The sequence below is a fragment of the Dermochelys coriacea genome, chromosome 10 (genome assembly GCF_009764565.3).
Source record: "Dermochelys coriacea isolate rDerCor1 chromosome 10, rDerCor1.pri.v4, whole genome shotgun sequence".
Taxonomy (NCBI): domain Eukaryota; kingdom Metazoa; phylum Chordata; order Testudines; family Dermochelyidae; genus Dermochelys; species Dermochelys coriacea.
The window spans coordinates 34,306,411-34,328,163 of NC_050077.1; the positions used below are offsets into that span (position 1 = coordinate 34,306,411).

Genomic DNA, 21,753 nt, shown 5'->3' on the forward strand with positions numbered 1-21,753 from the left:
CTGGCCTGCGCTCCTGAAACACAACAGCTGGGGACAGGAATCCTGAGGGTGTGCAGGGTGGGATCCGGCCCGGCAGCCCCACAGACAGACCCCCCAGAGTCAGGGGCTCCATTAGCTCAGGTCCCAGCCCCCCTCATGCCCACAGGCAAACAGACACACCTTGCAGGTGCTGATTCCCACCCCCTGCCAATGCAGTCCCATCTGTCCTGAGCCCTGGCCCAAGCGCGGGGATCGGCCGTGGGCAGGGCCCTCCCAGCACCGCCACCATGAGGCTCAGTGGTTTGGCTGAGACATTGGCTGGCATGGCTGCAAGCTGGCAAAGGCCGGTTAGGATGCAGTGCCTCTGTTCTGAACGTGCTACCCCAAGTCTCAGGGCTGTGGGGGCATGGGGCACATGCACTGTCAGCACTGCTTCATAGTACAGCTCCTGGGCTTTCCACTCATACCCTGCCTTCCTGCATATTGACCCTGGGACAGCGCCTGGAGGTTACGCCCCTGCAGCCTGAGCTCTGCCTGGTGCTACCCAGGGCATGCGCCAGCAGCCGGGACAGGCAGGCGCTGCAGCCCGGAGAGTCAGGCTGGTCTGGGAGCGGGCCAGTGCCGAGCTCATCTGGAAGGATCCGGCTGGAGGAAGCTACCCCACTGCGTGCGTCTCTGGGCTGGCCCCTGGCGCATGGACGGCTCACACGTCCTAACTGCCAGACACAAGCTGTCCCCTGTGTTCTTGGCACGCTTGTCTGGCTTGGTGTCCCGAGGGAGCATTCTGGGACTGACCATCTCTCAGGAGGGGTTTAGCTTTCCAAAGGTGCAGCCTACAGCGGGCTGTGGGGGATTCCCATCTCCGCGGCTATGGCCGGCTGCAGATGTTTATGCATTTTAAAAAGCCCGGTGTATTTCTCCAGCTACGACAGCCACGCCCCATGTCACTGACTGTGCCCTCCCCTCCAGCGTGGGCCGCATGGAGCTGTTGCAGTGTGGGGGAGCTGCAGGCCTCTTCTGCCTGTGGTGACTCCTTTTCCTGGCCCTTGCCCTGGCCTTGCTCGCCCCCTACCTGGTCTCGGTGCCCCCTCAGGCACAGCTTCTCCCTGCCCGCCTGCAGGTCCCAGATCCGCACGCTCATGTCATAGGAGGAGGAAGCCAGTATGTCTGCAGCCAGGGGGTGGAATTTGAGGGAGTAGATCTTCTCCGTGTGACCTTGGGGAAGAGAGAGAGGAGATCTCCGTGGCCTGGCATGGGCAAGGGAGCCAGGGTGCGACAGGCGCTCTGTTCAGAGCTCCCAAGCGCACAGCATGCGAAGCCCAGAGGAAGGAGCAAGCGAGTCCGGGCTACTGAAACCAGGCCTGGTTAGAGGGACAGAGCGGTGACAGCGCCCCGTCACAGGAGCCAGCCAGCTGGCAAATCCTGGGGCCCTGTTTCTTCAGCAGTGACACGCTCCCGTCCCCTCCGGATGGTTTGCTCTGAGGCCCCAGCTTAGAGATGAGCTCATCGGCTTAAGGGAAAGCTTCGCTCTAGCACAGCATGACTGCAGGGCGGGCCAGGTAAACCCAGCCGGCAGGCCAGGCACTGCAGCCCATCGTGGACAGAGAGATGCACTCAGAGCCTCTCCCAGTCTGCCAGCACCACAAACGCTCCCACAGCCCTTACCTCTGAGCACAGCCTCAGGCTCCAGCAGCATCTCCTGCAGCCCTCCAGGGGGGATTCGCCACAGTCGGATCTTGGCATCATCACCAGCTGAATGCCCGAGGTGGCCGAACAGAGACAAAGAATGAGCTGGGTGCTAACAGCCTCTGCCCCTTGGGACGCTGGGGCCTTGGGCAGGCGAAGATTAGGGATGCCAGCTGTGCTCTGGGAAGGACAAGGGGCCGGGGCAGCAGGATGTCCCAAAATGTACCCACACCCTGAGTGGCCCCCAGCACGTTTTAAAAACTGCTGAAACTTCATTTTCAACCATTCCTAAAAACCCCGCCCTGGCATTTCCCAGAGATTGCTTGGCCTGTTTTAATCACCCACTGAAATCCGGCAATGGCAACAATACTTTGGAAACGTGCACATTCTGCACTTGTCGGTTCTGCGGGACTCAGTGGCATCAGCCTCATTTCACAGGAACCCTGTCCTGCAGCCGTGACTGGCCTGTAGCTACCCAGCAAGTCAATGGCAAAGCTGGGACTAGAACCCAACCCGCCTGACGGGTCCTGATACAACCACTAGACCACACTGCTCATGCAGTGATTACCAAAAAGATCAGGAACTCACTAGCCTATGAGAGAAGATCCAGCAATAATGGGGAACGGGGGGACTAGATCCCAGGACTGGGAATCAAGAGATTCTACTCCAGGCTCTGGAGTACACCTGGCTGACCTTGGGCAAGGGATAGAAACTGTGCCTCAATTTCCCCACCTGTAAAACGGGATTACATAGATTCTCTTTGTGGCTGAGGTGGGGGAAGGTTTTGGGGGCTTACTGAAGGTCTACAAAGCACATTGGAGATCTGTGGAGGAAGATGCCAGAAAAGGGCAGTGAAGAGGGACTGCTGATCTTAACAGTGTGTCCTGGGAGGGGGAGAGCACCGGACAGCCCTGGACATGGGCCTGGAATGAGGAGAGTTCTCCCAGGCCAGCAGCACAACCCCACTCCTGCAGCTGGCAGCGAGGAGCTGGGCGTTAGGGGAGGACAGAGAGTTCACGCACCGACTGCGAGGCGCTGCAGGTCAAAGGGGTCCCAGCAGAAGTCTGCGACCGGCGTCCCATTCTCAATGGTGGGCACGGACGTGTCGGGGAGCCGGCCTGGCTTGGAGAGCTGCAGCAGAATCCCGCAGTCAATGCAGCACGGCAGCTCCATTACCTTCACCCCCATCCCCAGGCGTGCTACGGTGCGGAGGATGGCACCTCACTTCCCCTTCCCGCCGTCTCAGCACCACCCTCCCCTGGCCACACGTGATGAGCCACAGTGGCAGCAGTGTGTGGACGACAGTGCCCTCTAGTGGCTGGCTCACAGAGGGGATTACAGACCTGCTATTGCTACCACCTAGGCGAGCGCCCCTTCAGTGCAGACTGGCAGGGCTGGAGGTTTTGACCCCAGAGTTCTCACCCCACATGTGTGATCTCCTTGGAGACATGTCCCTGCAGCACACTGAGCTGTCAGAGTCGGGCTGCGCACCTACCTCCAGCACGGCGATCTGCCCGCCTGCTGACAGCAGTGGGACGGCGACACGCAGCCGGTTGGCGCAGATGCCGTCGCTCTCCCCTGGCGTGGTGAGGTTCAGCCCCTTGAGGTTGGTGATGTGGGTGCCGCGGGGCAGCAGTGTCCCCAGGGCATGACGGAACTTGGAGCTGGGCCCTGTGGGGGACGAGAGCAGGAGTGAGGGATTTGCCCCCAACCAGGACAGGGCCTCACGGACCATCCCCAGCTCTGGCTGCCCGCCTGGGCCGAGGAAGAGCCAGGCGCCAGCTGCCGCTCCTCTCCCTGCCTGTCTTCCAGGAGATGGCAGAGTGCCCTGGGCGTGGCAGCTGCCTCATGCCTGGCTCCAGGCTGCACCCGCCTAGCCAAACGCCCGCGCCCCCCTGAGCGGCCGCTCCCACTTACCCAGAATGCTCTGCAGGGACTTCTGACTGGGGCTGGTGGTGGAGAGAGATGGGGCTGAGCTGGAGGGAGAGCTCATGGAGCTGGGGGGAGATGAGAGGCTGCTGCCTTCCTGTGGGGAAGAACGGACCCCACAGGGAGTCAGGGGGTTAAACAGTCTGGCCAAAGCCCCTGCCCTCCACCCAACGCAGCCAGGCAGGGAACCAGCCAGTGGTCAGGTGCCAACCCAGGGGGGATGGGAGCTGCAGCTCCTAGGAGTCATCAGGGGGTGGCGGGTAGCTGGAAGAATCTGATGCTGGGCTAGAAAAGCCAGGGGCTGCTGATTGGATTGGAGGGTGTTGGCAGAGCTGGGGGGCAGAGCTGGAGGACAGGTTGGGATTGAAGGGTGTTGGCAGAGGTGGGGGCAGGGCTGGCAGAGCTGGGAGCAGGGCTGGTAGAGCTGGGGGGCAGGTTGGGATTGGAGGGTGTTGGCAGAGGTCAGGCATGGCTGGCAGAGCTGGGGGCAGGACTGGCAGAGCCACAGGTAGCACTGGCAGAGTCGGGGGCAGGCCAGGATTAGAAGGCATTGGCAGAGCTGGGGGGGCAGGGCTGGCAGAGCTGGGGGACAGGTCGGGATTGGAAGGCATTGGCAGAGGTGGGGGGCAGGGCTGGCAGAGCTGGGGCGCTGCCAGTTGGGATCAAAGGGGCAACGTGTGGGGTTATAGCTCTCAGACCCTGGCAGGGGTGTGGGATCCAGACCTGCCTCTGCCCCCCACAAGCCTTTCACCGCATATGACACTAATGCCCCCCCCCCAAACCCCTACCGTGGCCGTTTGTCACAGTCCTGGCCCCGCAGCTGCCATGGCCATGCCCTCATTCCTGTGCTACCCTGCACAGCCCCGCCCAGATTCTGATTGCCCCACGTGCCCCAGGCCAGGTGTGCCCCATGCCCCAGTGCATGCTGGGAGCTTGGCAGCACCCCAGCGATGTGTCAGTGTGTGGGACCCCGAGGCAGCCGCTGCCCTATGGGCTGGCACCTCCAGCCAGGCCCGGCACTCACGCTCCTGTCCACGTCCCCAGAGCGGGCGGCGAGATGCTGGGCAGCGGGTGGTGCGGGCTCCTCACGCCGGGCAGGAGGAAACAGGCAGGAGGTGAAGGTCTCCCGCGGCCTGTGGGCGGGGTTCAGGCTCATCTTCTCCACCTGAGGAGCAGCAGCAGAGGGTCAGTGCCCAGCACCACAGCTGCCACCCCAACCCTCCATCGTCCCCGGGGGCTCTCTGAAGCCTGAAGAGGACAGTGCTCCCCGGAACGGTCACCCAGGGGGGCAGGACCCCCAACCCGCTCTACATGGGGTGTGGGGGGGGTCCCAGCGCTGCCACCCCCGACTTAGTGATGGTAGGAACGGACAAAGCGCTGGCTCCGAAACACCACGTTCTGGAGACCTGCCCTGGCGGTGACCAGCCTCATCAGTGAATGCCACGGTAGCATGGTTGCCTCACACCCGCGGCATCAATGTGGGGTGGCGGGGCTCACACCAATGGCACCAACGGGGGGCCTCACCCCAAGCACCAACGGGGAGGCCCTTGTACCCCGGTACCAATAGGGGGGACTCACACCACTGGCACCAACGGGCAAGAGCTCACACCCTGGCACCAACAGGGGAGGCCTCACACCCTTGGCACCAACGGGGGGCCATCACACCCTCGGCACCTATGTGGGGGCTTATACCACTGGCACCAATGGGAGGGCCTCACGCCACCAGCACCAATGGGGGGGCTTATACCACTAGCACCAATGGGGGAGGCGGGCTCACACCCTTGATACCAATGGGTGGGAGGGGCTCACGTCCCCGGCACCAATGGAACGGCAGCAATGGAGAGAAGCTGTAGAAGTGCCTCTCCTCGGGCACCCCAGGTCTCCGAAGGGCAAGTCAGCAGCTGGGTGGGTACCTGCTTGTTGTCCCCTGCCCACCAGCCCTGTGCTGACACCGCGGGGACGGGCCCAGTGGAGTCTGGGAACAGATCTTCATGGAACTCCTGCAAGGACTGGAAGAGACACAGGCTGTAAGTCGCACTGAGTGAGCATGCGCCAGGGAAGGGCTGGCATGATCTCGCCCCCTGGCAGGATGATCGCTGTGAGCATGAACCTTGTGCAGGCATCCTGGGGCCCTCTTATCTTGCTCAGTGGAACATCCCCTGAAGCTCCCTGGTGCGGGGGAGTCCTGGCCGTCGGAGAGAACTGGGCAGGGACACAGCCTGCTGCCTGGTGCTCCCTAAAGCTGCCTGCTATGCCAGGGGATCTGCACCCCGACCTGGAGTCCCAAATGCAGCCTCCAGCTTTCCGCAGGAAAGAAGCAGCTGAAAAAACCAGTCACGGGGCCGCTTCTGGGGCTTTGCACCTTCTCCCCCTCAGAGAATTGAGGGTCCGCAGCCCACCCCCCCAAGCCAGCCCCCCGCGCCTGGGAAGCCTCCCACTGTGCTACATCCGATATGTCCAATGGGCCTGCAGACCCTTCGTCAACTCCGGCGCCCCGGCAGTGAGCCCCTCCTCCTCACCAATCCCTTCGGAAAGCCCCACCCCACTGTGCCAGGAGATGGCAACTCCCTTCGCTGCGGGTGCCCAGCCATCGGCACTGGATCCCTGTGCACTCGGCACAGAGGGGGAGTTGACACAGGAGTCACAGGGGTTTCCCGTCCCTGGGGGATGCCCCGTTGGGTGCATGTCTTGAGGCTGGCAGACAGGAGCTCTGGACCCAGCCTTGCTCCAGGGTCACAGGTGACTGTACCAGCAGACACTTCTCCAGAAGGGGGGTCCAACAGGGCAGGCCCCTGGTTGTGAGGGGCCCAGCTTACAACATCTTGGGCCTTATTTTTAGAAGTGCTGAGTGCCCAGAACTCCACCTGATGGAGCCGCTCTGAAAACCAGGCCCCAGGGTCTCCAACTGGACACTGAACACTGAACCACTGCGAATCGGAAGCCGTGTTTGGCAAGGTGCACCGCCACAGCTCCATGCCTTGGTTTCCCCAATTGTAAAATGGCCCTGATACAACGTAGCTCCCTCCCCAGGGTGTTGGAAGGGGTCACTCATTAAAAGGGCCTTGAGAGAGCCAGGAGCTAGAGAAGGGGGAAGTAGAAGGGTGTGTTAAACAGCAAACAGGGATGTGCCCTAGACAACCTGGCACTGCAACCCATCTCAACTAGCTAGTTGGGGTGGCAATGCGGACCAGAGGGTGGAGACCTGGGTTCTATTCCTGGCTCTGCCACTGGATGACTTCAGCCTAGTCACTACCCCACCTCTCTGCCGCAGCTTCCCCATCTGTGAAATGCAGGTAATATTTTGCAAAGAACTTTGAGATTCAGTAAGGAAAAGTGTTTCTAATTATTATCCGTGTTTGATTACCCCTCCTCTGCAAATCAGTCAAGTTCTATCCCATCCTCTGAGCCATTTGGATGGGACCAGGCTGGTGCTATGGAATAGGGCAGTTTCTGGCTAGAGACAGCTGCTGGTTCATTCAGAAGAGGAGAATCCAAAAAAGGATCCCTATGAACTGATGGCTCGGGGTGATAAATAGACTGCAGCCAAAAGGTGCGTTGTTCTGCTTGTGGGGCCAGGAGCTGCCTGGGGTGCTTGGTGGCCGGTCGGACGGAGAGCTGTTCGCAGTAGATGGGTTTAGCTGCAAACTATTTGGAAATGTTCAACTTGTTTCTGTTGTGTAGTTAGATTTGGGGTAGCGGGGGGGGGGGGTTAAAAACCTCAGTAACATTTTTGAAAACTAAATTTTCAAATTCAAGTTTTCCCACAAAACGTCTGGTTTAAAAGATGGGCCCTTTTGGGGACAAAACATTTTCCCACTCAAAAAAAAGGCCCCAGCCAGCAATGTTCCCTCTAATTTTTGACAGGCTGTGCGTGCAAAAAATTTCTTCTGTGCAAATTTTTGAAGCAGTGTTCAAATTTGTGTGCCATGAGGCAAATGCGCCCAAGCGAGTAAAATGCTTATACATTATCCCTTTCCCCACCTTGCCAGCTAGTAGAATCTGGCTATGTTGATAGATGGCAGGCGAACAATGTCAAAAGTCGCCAGTAAATGATATTTCGGCCTGGCTCCGTTGTAGTATTTCATTTTTTGTGCGTGCAGTGTTTCACCGTGTGCGCGGGGTTTAGGATCTGTGTGCATGTGCACACACGCACAGCTTAGAGGGAACAGTGCCAGCCAGGGAACTCCCCCCCTGCCAGCTCCAGGGCTCAGCACTTGCACAGGAGGGTCACTGGGGAGGAGGGTGCACGGTAAGACTCAATCCTGCTCTTCAGTAGCCAGGGCAGTTGGACGCACCTGCCTCCTGGGATTTGCGGGGGACAAGCTGAGCCATATGCTCCTGGGAGCAAAGGGACAGAGCACGGCTCAGAACCAGGCCCTGAAACGGTTAACATCATCCTTCGGACTCAGGCCGGCCTGGTGGCACAAGGCCGCCAGATATCCTGAGACCTCCTCCATGCCCAGAGCTCACCTTGCGGGGCACCGTGTAGCTGATGGGAATAATGAAGCTATCTGTCAGCTGCAGGACTCTGAGCACCTCGCAGGACATGACGTCCAGCGCCCGCTTTGGCACCAGGGTGGCGCCCTTGGCTTTGCCCTCCGTCAGATACTGGGTCACTAGCAGGAAACGGAGACACAGTGTGAGCGGGGCTGCACTGCCCTTCGCCTGGAGGACGGCTGGAGAGGCCGGGTGGCCTGCAGGACTGTCAGCGGATATTTACTGGCGTCGGAGCTATCTGGGGTGAGCACACAGACCCCAGCCCTGCCAGACCCAGTCAGGCACAGGCCTTCCCATTACGTACTCGCTTCAGCCTCGCTGAATTTGGCCCTTGGGCACTGCGGCTGGTCATGCTCTCAAACCCAGCACTGTCTCGCAGGCTTGTCGCTCACTTGACATCCGTGCCCAGCACAATTACAGACCAAGCTCCCCAATCAGCCATCCCAGGGCACGGGCGGGAGCTCTGGCTCTTCCCCTGCCCCGGGTCCAGTTCTCCTAGGACTCTGTTTCCAGGGCAGCCCCTCCAGGAACCTCCCCCCCGCAGCATAACCCTGCGTGCCCTACGAGCTGCACGGCCGCTCCATTAGCAGGCCTCCTCCCCGGCATGCTCGGTTCCTGCCCGCCCCAAGCCGTCCCCAAGGACAGGGGCTCTGTTGTGTTGCCCAGCCATTCCCAGCACACCCCACACAGGGGGTCCCACTGAGCAGCCCCCTGCCAGTTGCACCCACGGTGACTGACTGAATGCATCGGCCAGGCATACCCTGGGGGTGTGGCATAGCACTATGCCCTTTGTCAGGGACTGCCACCAGGCTTGGGGCCGGCTTAGCCCTTAGACTATACACAGCTCACAGCATCCCAGGACATCCCGTGGGCACTCACCAGCTGGTTATTGGAGCACTGCTTGGGTGGACTGAGCCCACTGGCTAATATCAGAGGGTCCCTTGTGGGGGCAGTCAGGAGGACCCCAATACCCAGGCCTCACCCCAAAGAAGCGGGCTGCTTCCCCTCAGCCATGTCAGCCTTTCTCACAGCCTGAGAGCAGCCCCCAGGGCACCCCAGGTCCCACGGAGCTTGGGAAGGAAAGCGTGGGGCGGCCGCCAGATGGATACTCACCTGGCATCAGAGCTGGCAGCGAGGGGCACACTTCAAAGCAGTACAGGAGATTTTCACCCTGAAACAGAGACAAGATGGCAGGGCCCAAACTCCCACACAGGCCCCGGGCAGGCACAACGGGCTGTCCCCGCCCGGGCTTGGCACCGCTGCAGCCACCTCTCGCCTGGACACACCAGCCACCGTGGGGTTAGGGAGCAGGAGTCAGGGACAGTGAAATTCTGCTGCCTTCACCCCAGGGATGGAGCAAGATCCCTCATCTGGGGACACCCCATAAGGGGACAGGGCAGTGACGCCCCGTACTGGAGTAGACTAGCAGTGCACCCAACCTCACCTAAGGGGGAGCAGAGGGGTCTAGAACAAGGGGGCCCTGCTCAGCTGAACCCCACCAAGGGAACTGGGGGGAACCACGCTCTTGGCCCGAATGCTTCAGGGTGAGAGCCCGAGGGCCCCCAAGGAGAGCGCCGGCCCCCCAGTGACAACAGCTGCAGCATGGCCCCCCTGCTCTCCCAGTACTCACCTTTCCAGCCACCACCAAGAGCCCAGTGTCAGGGTCCCAGAGTGGGATCGCCGCCCTGAAAGACAAAGGGGTCTGGTGAGGGGAACTGCTTGGAGCCAGGCCTACGGATCAGCCATGCCGCTGCCGGCACCCATGGAGGGGCCCCAGCTCCACATGCACCTGACTGTGCCAGCCAGCAGGTCGCCACGGGCAATGCCAGCAGAACCCTGGGCTTCTCAATCGGTCTGTGGGACGGCTCCTCAGTAGGGAGCGGCCCCAGTGCAGTACCCCAGGGCCCAGGGCATGTTCCTCAGCATCAGTGCAGCACCCCGGCTTTTCACTTTGGTTCTGACTCCCCTGTTTTTCCCTCAGGCCCAGGCCAGCCGAGCGACCAGCCACAGGCGCAGGGGCACTGCCAGACGCTAGCCCTCCCCACACGGGGCTTTCCCCGAGGGAGCCAGGGGCAGCCCAGGGGGTTCGGGAGCAGAGGGCTAGGCTGACAGCCTTTGCCCGAGTTGGAAGTGGACAAAAATGCACTGGAGCCGAAAAGCTTTGAGCGAGCTCCTTATATGGAGATTGAGCTGCCGGACACAGCAGCCGGCTGCAGCCGGGGGCGCTAAGTGCGCCGGAGGGACGAGGGAAAGGAAAGGGAGAGGCAGATAAAGCTCTTCAAAGAACCTCAGCACTCCAGCCTGCTCAGTGACCAGCTCCCAGCGACCGTCCCAGCGGGGCTGAATCCCAGCCCGGTGCCCGGACTGTCCCAGCAGGGCCCAGTCCCAGCCCAGCGCCGAGACCATCCTAGCAGGGCCGAATCCCAGCCCGGCGCCTGGACCATCCCAGTGGGACCCAGTCCTAGCCCGGCACCCAGACCGTCCCAGCAGGGCCGAATCCCAGCCTGGCACCCGGACTGTCCCAGCAGGGCCGAATCTCAGCCCGGCATCCGGACCATCCCAGCGGGGCCCAGTCACAGCCCAGCGCCCGGAACATCCCAGTGGGGCCGAATCCCAGCCTGGCACCCAGACCGTTCCCAGTCCTGCCAATGCCCCCAGTCCTGCCCTACAACCCCCCGGTCCTCCAGCCTTAGGCCTCCTCCCTGGTCCCCTCCATGGCTCTGCCAATGCCCCAGTCCTGCCTGCCCCCACACCGATAATCCAGCCCCAGGTCACACCCACATTCACAGCTGTGCCAATACCCTCAGGTGCTGGGGTGGCATGCAGCAAACTGAGACTGATGCTACTGCTGATACAGCAGCTGGTGTTAAACGTGCAGCAACCACTTTTTCCCTCGGCGGCAAGATTTCTTTGGAAACATTTCTGCGCCAGCCCAGAACCAGCCGGCAGCATTTCCCAGGGTGCTGGTATCAATGCTGCCATGACATCGCCCCCTGCAGGGCTTGGGGGAAGGAGCTGGGTGCGTGCCAGAGCCCCCATAACCAAGAATCACAGCATGATGGACTCCACAGGCGTGAGGGGGGCCAGGCAGTGCCCTGGCTGGCTGCCCTGGCCTGCCTACACTTGAAACTGTGGTGAGAGGCCAACTTCCCCATCTGAGCCTCGTGCCCTGCAGCACCATCCTGGGGGCACACCCCCCCAACAGTGATCAGAGGCTGCCCGGAAGGAGGAATGGTGATTGCCCCCATCTGCACTGGCATCACCAATCAGCCAGCCCAACACCAACTCTCTGAGGGCGACGCTGGCACTTACCCTGCCAGCATCCCCTGCAGTGTATTACCCAGGGTGCTGGCATTCCAATCCCACCACCTCACAGACTTCAGCAGGCTGTGCCACCGCAGCCTCCCCACCATGTCCAGCACCTCACAGGGACCTTCCAGAGACATGCCCTGCACGTCACCCCTCGCTGCATGGCACAGCTTGGGCATCGCTCCGAGAAACCCCTCTCCCTGCTCCATCCTGGGTACTCACTCTTCAGACCCCGCAGGCAGTTTCGGGCACTTCACCCAGCCACCCGTCAGCACAGCAATGTCAGAAACAGTGTGTGGGCACCAAGGGCCCTTGGTGCCGTGTGCCAGGTGCACTCCCTGCCCCCTGGCAATGGTGGTGGGGGTGCTCACCCCAGCTGGGTCAGGCTGCGGGGGAGCCACACTGGCATTTGTCTGGGCTGGAGGGATTTCAGGGTCAATCCCCTCCTGCTGTGTTATTGCTTCTCCTCAACCTGTCCACCATGCTTGCTCCGGAGTGACCACCCCGTAATCTAGAGCCGCTCTGCCCCCTCTCCCCCACCACAGAGCTCCAGCTGCAGGGGCTGGGCAGGGTGGGGCTTTTCCAGTTCCAGAGTCCTGGAGAGCCCCAGATGGCATGATTGCTTCCCCAGCAAGATGCTGGCTCCCAGGGAGAGCAGCCAGTCCCTGTCGGTGGGGGATGGCACAATCTCCCCTCCCGCACCACCTGTGGTGGCAGACCTGCCTGCAGACACCCGCTGCCGGAGGAGAGCCCCATCACTCTGTGAGGATCAGACTGAAGATGGGGAGGGAGGGTGGCGTGGCCCCACCCCTACCCTGGGCCCCACCTCCCAGGGCAAATGTGACATTATTGACATAAACTGTAACTGTATAGATCATTGTTGCAACCACTGTTATATATTTGCAGTAAATATTGTACAAAGGTTGTCGAGTGAGGTGTCTATGAGAAGGTTATGATTTGCTGGTTATGATTATGCTATCTGTATGCATGTATCATTTTTATATTTAAAGTTATAAATATTGTCTAGGTACTTGTATCTCAATGTGTTTGATTCTGAGTAGCACCAGTGAAGCATTTGGCCATCCTATTGAGAAGGGACTCTTCAGATTAAGAACCCAATCAAGAAACACTTAACTAACAATGGACCTTGGGAGACTCCAATCCACATGAGAAGACTTCCTGGAAACGTTCAAGGTAGCATGTGAGCAATGGCAGCTCTCCCTGTAAAGAGTCATGCATGGACATGTGACTTGCCCTTGTGGCTACAAACTCCATCTTGTTGCTGTGATTTTGCTCAGGAGAACAAAGGGGTTTCCGCCCACAAGAGAAAGACTATAAAAGGCCCTGGAAACCCCTGTTTTGTCTTCAGTCCTGCTTCTTACTTCTGGAGGAACTTTGCTACAAACTAAAGCTCTGAATAAAGGACTGAATGACCAATCCAAGCTGTGGATGTACTCCAGAGAATTGATTTGAACCTGCAGTTTATTCCATCACTGCTACAAGCCTGAACCAAGAACTTTGCCATGACTGTATGTAATTGATTCCCTTTAACCAGTTTTAGCTCTCATCTATATTTCTTTCTTTTTATGAATTAACTTTTAGATTCTAAAGGATTGGCAACAGCGTGATTTGTGGGTAAGATCTAACTGGTATACTGACCTGGGTCTGGGGCTTGGCCCTTTGGGATCGGGAGAACCTTTTTTTCTTTTACTGGGGTATTGATTTTCATAACCTTTCACCCTCATAAGGAGCAGTGCTGGTGGTGATACTGGGAAACTGGAGTGTCTAAGGGAATTGCTTGTATGACTTCTGGTGAGCCAGTTGGGTAAAACTGAAGTCTTCTCTGTTTGGCTGATTTGGTGTGCCTTAATAATAAAGGACACCCAGCCTTGGGCTGCCCTGCTCTGAGCAATTTATCCTGAATGGATACTCTCAGTAGTGTCCTGCCAGAGGCCGCATTGTTACAGTGGTGTAGTCGTGCTTGGATACGCATTACCACAGGTTAACTGGGTTTTTGGATCAGAATCACACACTTGTCAAATTTTGATATTGGAGAGTTTAAGGGTTAAAATCAATTACCGTGAGTGATCCATGATCAAGATCCTGACAGAAAAAGCCTGGAAGAATTGTACTTACAGAGAGGGTTGTATTTTAAGCAAATGGACCCAGAGCAGGACCTGAAAAATCTATTAATTGCCAGTGATAAGGAAGCAGACCCAGCGAAAATGCTTGCAGTGAAAAACCAACAGCTAGAACTTGAACAAAAGCAAAAAATAGATGATATGGAAGGAGAAGTTACTGAAAGAGTACACCTGTGTTTTGAACATGAACAAAAAATGGCATATATTCGATTGCAGGAACTAGAAGCTAAGGCTAAAGAGGACAGACTTAAGCTCCAACTCAAGAGACGAAAAGAACAACAGGAACTGTATCATACTGAAAATCCAGTCCCTCTCAACAACAAAGATGGGGATAGAATCTATCCAGTTTGTAACAATGTTGGTATGTTGTTTGACTCTAAGCAGTTGTCCGTGTGTAACCATTTTTCCCCCAACACTGCCACCTTTTATGTAAATGCTTTTACTGTGGGCTTGGGTTAAGGTAACCCCATAAATTGTGTAGAGAATGTAAAAGTCAATGGTAAAAGCTATTTAGGGCAAATTACAGATTCTAACATTACTCTTGTTAAAGCAGAGCTTGTCAAAGAGGAAGATTATTTACCAAATGAGAGTGTGAATATTGTAATCCTCTATGAGTTTACTGTAAGTGTGCCTTTAGCCAGAATCCATCTTGAATAGAACGGTGTTAAACATGAAGTTATAGCTGGTGTAAGAAAATTATTGCCTAAGGATCTTTTCATTGTGGATGATATTAAAGCTTTGTTCAGTCAGGTTGACATAAACCAGTCATAGGAAAGAAATAATCCTGAACGTGTGTCTATTAGGGGCAAGGATTTGCCTGTGGAAGGTTTCTCCAAATGTTTGTCTGAGGAAGATGGCTGTTTGTCTGTGCAAAGACACAGTGCATATGTGGAAAAAATTTCTGAGTGTCTGTCTGGTATCTCAGAATTGAATCTGGCATTAGATAAGGCTCAGGAAGATGTTTCTCTAGAGCAAATTAAAATTTATTCCATCACTGCTACAAGCCTTAAACAAGAACTTTGTCATTACTATATGTAATTAATTCCATTTAACCAGTTTTAGCTCTCACCTGTATTTCTTTCTTTTTATGAATAAACCTTTAGATTTTAGATTCTAAAGGATTGGCAACAGCATGATTTGTGAGTAAAATCTGACTGGTATATTGACCTGGGTCTGGGGCTTGGCCCTTTGGGATCGGTGTGACATTACTGATATAAACTGGGAGCGTATAGATCATTGTTGCAACTAAGGTCCTGGAATAGCATCAAATCTTACATAAACGGGGTCAAATAAGGTATCCCAGACAAGGTTATGGTTTGCTGGTTATGATTATGCTGTGTATACGTGTGTATCATTTTTGTAGTTGAAGTTATGAATATTGACTCTATACTGTCTATATTTCAAACGTATGCTATGCTTCTGGGTGACATCCCAGACAAGTTGGTGTCAACTCTGCCTAGCCTGCTTGATGGCCCATTAAGGACCATGAGATATACAATTGACCCATTGAGAGAAGGCAGACATGCCTTGCTACTCAGCCAGGTATGCAGGGACATGCCTATGGACAGAACTCTGAGGTTTTTCCAGGCCGTGTGATGGACAGCTTGTCTTTGGAACAAAGAAAGAAAGACCACATGGCAAGAGAATATAAAAAACTGCTGCAGCTCCTCCATCTTGTCTTCAATCCTGCTTCTTACCTCTGGAGGGACTTTGCTACACTGAATCTTTGAACTAAGGACTGAAAGACCCGTCCCAGCTGTGGATGTTCTCCAGAGACTTGATTTGAACCTGCAGTTTATTCTGTCACTGCTGCAAGCCTGAACCAAGAACTTTGCCATTACTGTATGTAATTGATTCCATTCAACCAATTCTAGCTCTCGTCTATATCTTTTTCCTTTTAGGAATAAACCTTTAGGTTTTAGATTCTAAAGGATTGGCAACAGCGTGATTTGTGGGTAAGATCTGATTTGTACATTGACCTGGTCTGGGGCTTGGTCCTTTGGGATCGAGAGAACCTTTTTTTCTTTTTCTGGGGTATTGGTTTCCATAACCATTTATCCCCTTAATGAGTGGCTCTGGTGGTGATACTGGGAAACTGGAGTGTCCAGGGGAATTGCTTGTGTGACTTGTGGTTAGCCAGTGGGGTAAAACCAAAGTCTTCTTTGTCTGGCTGGTTTGATTTGCCTTGGTGTGCATAAAAACCCCAGCCTTGGACTGTAACTGCCCTGCTTTAAGCAAAAAGAAAAGGAGTACTTGTGGCACCTTAGAGACTAACAAATTTATTAGAGCATAAGCAAATTTGTTAGTCTCTAAGGTGCCACAGGTACTCCTTTTCTTTTTGCAAATACAAACTAACACGGCTGCTACTCTGAAACCTGCTTTAAGCAGTTTGTCCTGAATTGGCTCTCTCAATTGGGTCCCACCAGAACCAGCATCATTACAATTGGGAGAAACTTTTTTCTTTTACTGGGGTATTGGTTTTCATAACCATTCACCCCCTTAAGGAGTGGTGCTAATGGTGATACTGGGAAACGGAGGGTCTAAGGGAATTGCTTGTATGACTTCTGGTTAGCCAGTGGAATAAAACCGAAGTCCTCTCTGTTTGGCTGGTTTGGCATGCCTTAATAATAAAGGACACCCAGCCTTGGGCTGTGACTGCCCTGCTCTAAGCAATTTGTCTTGAATGGATACTCTCAGTAGTGTCCTGCCAGAAGCCACATCGTTACAAGAGAGCGAGGAGATCAGCAGCTCTCTCTGGTCCCAGCACAGCTCCGGGCCCAGCTGTCCAGGGCAAAGCAAAAGGCCCCTGGTTCCCAATCCACGTGCCTGGGGGATGGGGATTCCTCTGTCCCATAGTCAGCCAGCAGAGAGACCCACACAGCTAACCCTCTGCACCCTGGGACCCCAGGCTGAACGAGGCCACATCCCCAGAGCCGCCGTTGGTGTCAGCCCCGTGCTGCGACAGGGCAAAGTATCACAATACTCTGCCTGCTTTGTGTGGGAAAGGCGCCAGGGTCACTCCAGGTGCAATGCAGCAGTGACTGAGCTCAGCTGGTGCCAAAGGGCCGGGTGGATGCTCTGCTGGAGGCTTATTGGCTGAGCCCAAGAAACAGGCACCTCCTTGCCAGCCCCAGCTAGCTCACAAATAGCCACTGTCTGGGCGTGTCCATTCTGCTGCTAGCCGGGGTCACTGGCTGGGGCCCGGACTCTCTTGGTGCCATCATTTGCACCAGTGCAAAGACCCTACCAGCCGGGAAGGGGGCATCTCACGTTCCTCTGGCACCAGTGTACCCAGCCACCCAAGGGGCAAGGCAGGGCACAGCTGGTCTCTGGCTCACACGTTCCCATGGAGCTGTTGTATTTGGGTATCTGACAGCACCCTCCACACAGCTCTGTGGTTAAAAAGCCAGATCCGAGGGCCAGCGCAGATGTGGGCTGACCTTCACCCTCCCACAGCAAACCATCTCTGGGGGCAAGGCTCCTGAAGACAGCCCCTGGAGCTGCAAAGGCCACTGGCCTGATTGGTAGCCCAGATGGGCTGGAGGCGGCACGTGTACCACACTCCAACCCAGCAGGGAGACTCCTCGGGCAGTCCCCACGTTAAACACAGACGCTGCCCGGCTTCACTATTGTACATCTGACAAACTGGGAAGCCGTCCCGGGAGAGATCAGGGTGAGAATCTGGCAGCTCTTCCTTTCCATTCCCCTGCTCTGAGCTTCCCTCTCTCCTTAGAAGCCTGGCGTGAAGCTTGCTGGGTTAACCAGCCAGCTGAGAGATGGCCTGGTGATGCCGGGGAAGTTGGGTCCCTTGCTTAGGCATTGATGGGCCTGTGCTAACAGAGCCACTAGAAAAAACAGCAAATTTAGGGTGCAGGGGACCAGGAAAAGAAGTTAGATGAGATGGGGTGGTTGGGGGTCATGACCCGTTCCAGATCACACACACTGGATGTTGTCTGAAGACTGCTGGGGCAAGCCAGTCGCCAACCGGGCCTCCCGTCACCAGGGAAATCCCGGATCCCAAACTGGGATGAAAAGTAGAAAACTTGTAATATTTCATGGAATGAAACATTCTGAAAAACTGTGTTTTGGCCTCATGAACCGGCCACAAGGAAAAGTTTTAATAGCTTCCCATCAAAAATTTCAACCAAACACGCTCCTGCAACCATTCCAATTCCATCAGCTCAACGATTTCCAGAAACCCAGCAGAACATCATGGGCCATCTCCATGGCTGGGCCAGAACCAGGGAAGATGCCGATCACAGAGCTCAGAGAGACACAGTCCCCTCCACCCCCAACCCCCCCAAGCAAGTTCATCTGACAGCACCTTGATGTCCAGTCACTGTCCCCTTTCAAACAGCAGCAGGAGAGAAACCCTCTTCAGAGACAGGACTGTATGCCTGTGACCCCATAGATGCTGGCAGGAAGGCCAGGGCAGGGTCTGCAATGATGATGCAAAACTCACCGTTTTGGTAACGGATTCGATTTCAAACTGAGAATGCCCCATCAAGCCTAGAAATCAGGTCTCCATTGAACATGACAATGCCCCCTATGACAGGGATCACAATCCAAGTCAGTCAACCAGACCCCTCCTCAGCAGCCGGCCAACCTTTCTATGGCCTGCAGACACACCTGCGAGATTCATCTCCAGGATGTCCTGCAGCAGTGAGTCCCAGCGGTTAACTCTAGGCAAGAACAAACGCCCTGGTGGACTGATCTGGAAATCAGACCCACTTTCCTAATCCCTGCCAGCACCTGAGAATTAGAGACACCAACTCAGACGTTTTGTGTTTTGAAAGTTAATGTAAAAAATCATAGAAGTCATGGCTGTGTCAACCTCAAAGGTCGGCTCCCTTGATATCCCCTGCTCCTGACCTGCGACTCCATCTCCTCACTCCACTCTGATTATCTTTCCATTCTGCTCCCTGGACCAGCAGAACATCCCCGATACCAACGAGCAGGGTAGATGCCTCTCCAGTGCGCCCTGCTGTGCCCCCATTGTCCCAGCACACGCCTCAGGGTGATGCTGCAGCAGGCAGGCGCATGGAAGTAGGGTTGGGACAGAGCTTTCGAAGCACTAAGGAAGTGCCAGGGTTGTGGCGTGGTGGGACTCCCTGAATGGAGTGACTGGGTGTGACTGCTTTCACAGAGCAGAACCCGGCCCACACCACCCGGAGCGGGGCAGGTTCTGTGTCAGGATTCGTTCTCGCCGTGAGAGGTCAGCGGAGATTCCCCCACCCCTGCCTCCACACCGGGCTGTGAGAACGCTTTGCAGCACTGTCTACTTCCCCCTGATTTATGGCTTCCCATGTCATAATCCTTGAATATACAACGCCCGGCCTGACATGTTTACAGTGGCCTCTCCTGGAACCTGTCTGCTGGGAACTCACTGATGCCTGGGAACATCTGCCACCCGGGCCCTGATTTACAGGCCGGCGGGATCCGGTCGCAGCTCCCCGTTGGTCTGGGGCTCTGCACTGAGCCACACCCAGGGCTGGGCTGCAGCAGGTTCCCGTCCCCCACTGCTGCTTCCCAGTCTCTGACTGCTTGGCACATGCTGCCTCCGCATCCAGGTACCCGCTCCAGTGAAACACTCCCATGGCCCAGAGAACGCCCCAGGTGCAGCTGGGCAAGATGGCCAAGGAGCAGCCGCACCCCCCGGCCCTGGTTGGAAGGTGGCCAAAAATGATTAGTGCCTGATGCTGGCATCTGGGAACTGAGTGTGGCAGGTCTCAGTCCATGTCCCACCCACCACCAGCCCAGCTGGCACCGCGTGACTCTCTGACAGGCAGCCTCAGCCGAGGCCCAGGAGTGAGCTGGGCATGGAGAGTGGAGGAGAGAGCGTCCCGCCCATTTCCCGGCCCATCCAGGCTTCCAAGGCAGAGGGACCCTAGCGAGGGTAATGGCTGTCTGCTGGCAACCCCTTCCCGCTCTCCTGGTGCAGCAGAGAGTACTGCTTCCCCCCTCTTGCCCACAAGGGACCACCTGGCCCTGAGAGCACTTGGCTCAGCTTCTGCCCACCCCGCGCAGGGCTGGCCAGCCAGATGGATGAGGCCCCGGGTGCCAGAACAGCCCCTCTTATTCCCATGCTCAAGCAGCACCAATGCCAGCATGGAGCAGTGCCCAGGGGAGGATCATGGCCGTGCCAGGATGGCGGTTTCCAAGCATGAGGCAGGGGGCAGGGTTCACTGCTTGGCACCTCTCCACCTCTTCCCGATCGCAATCCAGACCCCATGGCATCCTCACACCAGGGCTGTTCCTGCCTCTGCAGCTACAGACCCAGCCGCTAGGTGGAAAAGCCCAAACAAGACGCCTGACGTGGGCAGCCGGGAGCACTGTGGGAACAGGACCAGTGTGGGATTCCCAATGGCCTGGCCCAACAGGCCCAAGGGATCCTGTCCTGGGCACAGGGCCTGGAGCATGCACGGTGAGGTTTGCTTCGCTCCCGGGCCAGCAGAGCTCACAGCAGGAACCCCTAGAGCCAAAGCCAGGCAGGTGCAGCGCCAGGATCTCCAGCAGCACGTCTCACGCCAGATGGGGTGGCCCTGAAAGCCTCGATGGGCAGGAGTTCCTGGCATCGATTGCTAGCTTGCAGAACTGCTGCTAGTACCCTCAGCTGTGCCAGGGAGAGTGGGCAGAGGGGATAAGAAGGGAAGATGGCCACGTGGGGGATGTGGGTGGAGGAGGAATGGGGAGCAGGGCTTGCAGCGGGAGGTCAGGAAGAGTGAGGAGATCCAATCACCTAATCCCAGGGTACTTCCCAGGCTCTGGGGGAACTGGACCCTCCTGCCTCCAGGTCTACTCTGACCAGGTTCACCCACAGACCACACCAGCCCCCTAGGAGACATAGGTGAGTCCTGCCCTCTGGCCCCAGCATCAGGCGATCCCTGGAAAGTCAGGGGGGAGGAGCTCAGCTCTATCCTGGGCCCCTCCAGCTCCCATGCCCCAGCCAGGCTCAGCCCCCAAGGGAGCAGGGCCTGGGAGCCTGCCTTGCTGGGCAGGAAGCAGTGTGGTGGTGGCTATGGGGCTGGTCTACGCTGGCTGAAAGTCCCCTGGATGCAGACTGGCTAGCTGGCCAGGCTGGGACCTAGCCATGGCCTGGCTGGGTAAGTCTGCACTGAGCCGCCCAGCCCAGGCACACAGAATCACGCCTGTAGGGCTCATGCCAGCACACTACAGACAGCTGGGAGCCAGGGTGGGGAGCCAGCTGGAGCCTCTGCAGTGCCACAACATCCACACAGGTGTTTCAGCGTCTCTGTGCCCAGGCTAGGAGGCTCGCTGCCTGCTGCAGTGTAGACATACCAACGGGGCTCCCCCATCCACTGCACGAGCTTCCCATGTGCTCCTGACAGCACCTGCCTGTGCCAAGGGCCCCTCCTGCCTTAGCAGTCCCCCAGTGCCACACCCAGCACCTGGAACTTGCCAGCGCCTCCTCGATACCAGGACCCCTGCCGTCCCACAAAGCTCACCGGCGCCTTCCCCAAGCCAGGCTCCCACTCTCGGAGCTCACTGGCACCTCCTCTGTGCCAGAGCTCCTGCACACCCATGGAGCTCACCGGTGCCTTCCTCCTCCTGAGGGCCACCCCTCCCCCCCACACCAGCCCTTCAGGTGGAAAGCTACTCGCCATGGGTTCCTCTGGGTTGGCAATACTCAGTCCCTGTCCAGCGCCAGCCATCGCTTTGGGCCACAGAGCTGGCACAGAGCTGCCCCAAGTGCCAGGGGATCTCAGAGACCTTCTGCCCAGCCCACACCCGCCCTGGTGCTGTACAGCGCTGCAGCTGGATTCATCCTGCGCCACAGTCACAGAGCCTGCGGGGGGCATGATGGGACGTAGGAGCCATCGAGCCTGTGGGCATCTCAGCTGGTGCCACCCCCCCAGCGAGGGCCCGGCCCAGGTGCGGCAGGGAGAACAACGTCCAGGTGGGGTGGGGAACTGGCGGTAGTCAAGACCCTGCTCTACCATGTACCTGCTTCCCACCTTGCGCCCCAGTATGTTGCTCACTCCCCACCCTGCCACTGACTGGTCCCCCCCCAGCCTGGCCCTCTGAGGCATGGGCTGGCTTGCACTGGGGGGTCTCTGCCTTCAGGCTAGAGGACTTAGACCAATGCCATTATCCATCCCCAGTCTGGTGCCCCACAGCTCTGCCCAAACCCCTCAGTCCTGAACCACGCCCCCCGATATTCCAGCCCTGAGACGCCACACACGGACCTTAG

At 57.2% G+C, this 21,753-nt stretch overlaps 1 protein-coding gene across 2 annotated transcripts in view; it reads right to left on the reverse strand.

The window, feature by feature from the left end:
• Positions 1–21,753, reverse strand: part of CORO7 (coronin 7) — a 173,961-nt gene that overhangs the window by 10,196 nt on the left and 142,012 nt on the right. For both annotated transcript variants that reach the window (XM_038418793.2, XM_043493220.1), the window contains exons 10-19: positions 9,722–9,776; positions 9,205–9,262; positions 8,065–8,210; positions 5,508–5,603; positions 4,619–4,759; positions 3,583–3,691; positions 3,161–3,336; positions 2,688–2,796; positions 1,645–1,731; positions 1,052–1,194 (exon numbers count right to left, since the gene is read on the reverse strand). In XM_038418793.2, the coding sequence (XP_038274721.1) occupies positions 1,052–1,194; positions 1,645–1,731; positions 2,688–2,796; positions 3,161–3,336; positions 3,583–3,691; positions 4,619–4,759; positions 5,508–5,603; positions 8,065–8,210; positions 9,205–9,262; positions 9,722–9,776 (1,120 nt within the window). The remainder of the gene's footprint in view (positions 1–1,051; positions 1,195–1,644; positions 1,732–2,687; positions 2,797–3,160; positions 3,337–3,582; positions 3,692–4,618; positions 4,760–5,507; positions 5,604–8,064; positions 8,211–9,204; positions 9,263–9,721; positions 9,777–21,753) is intronic.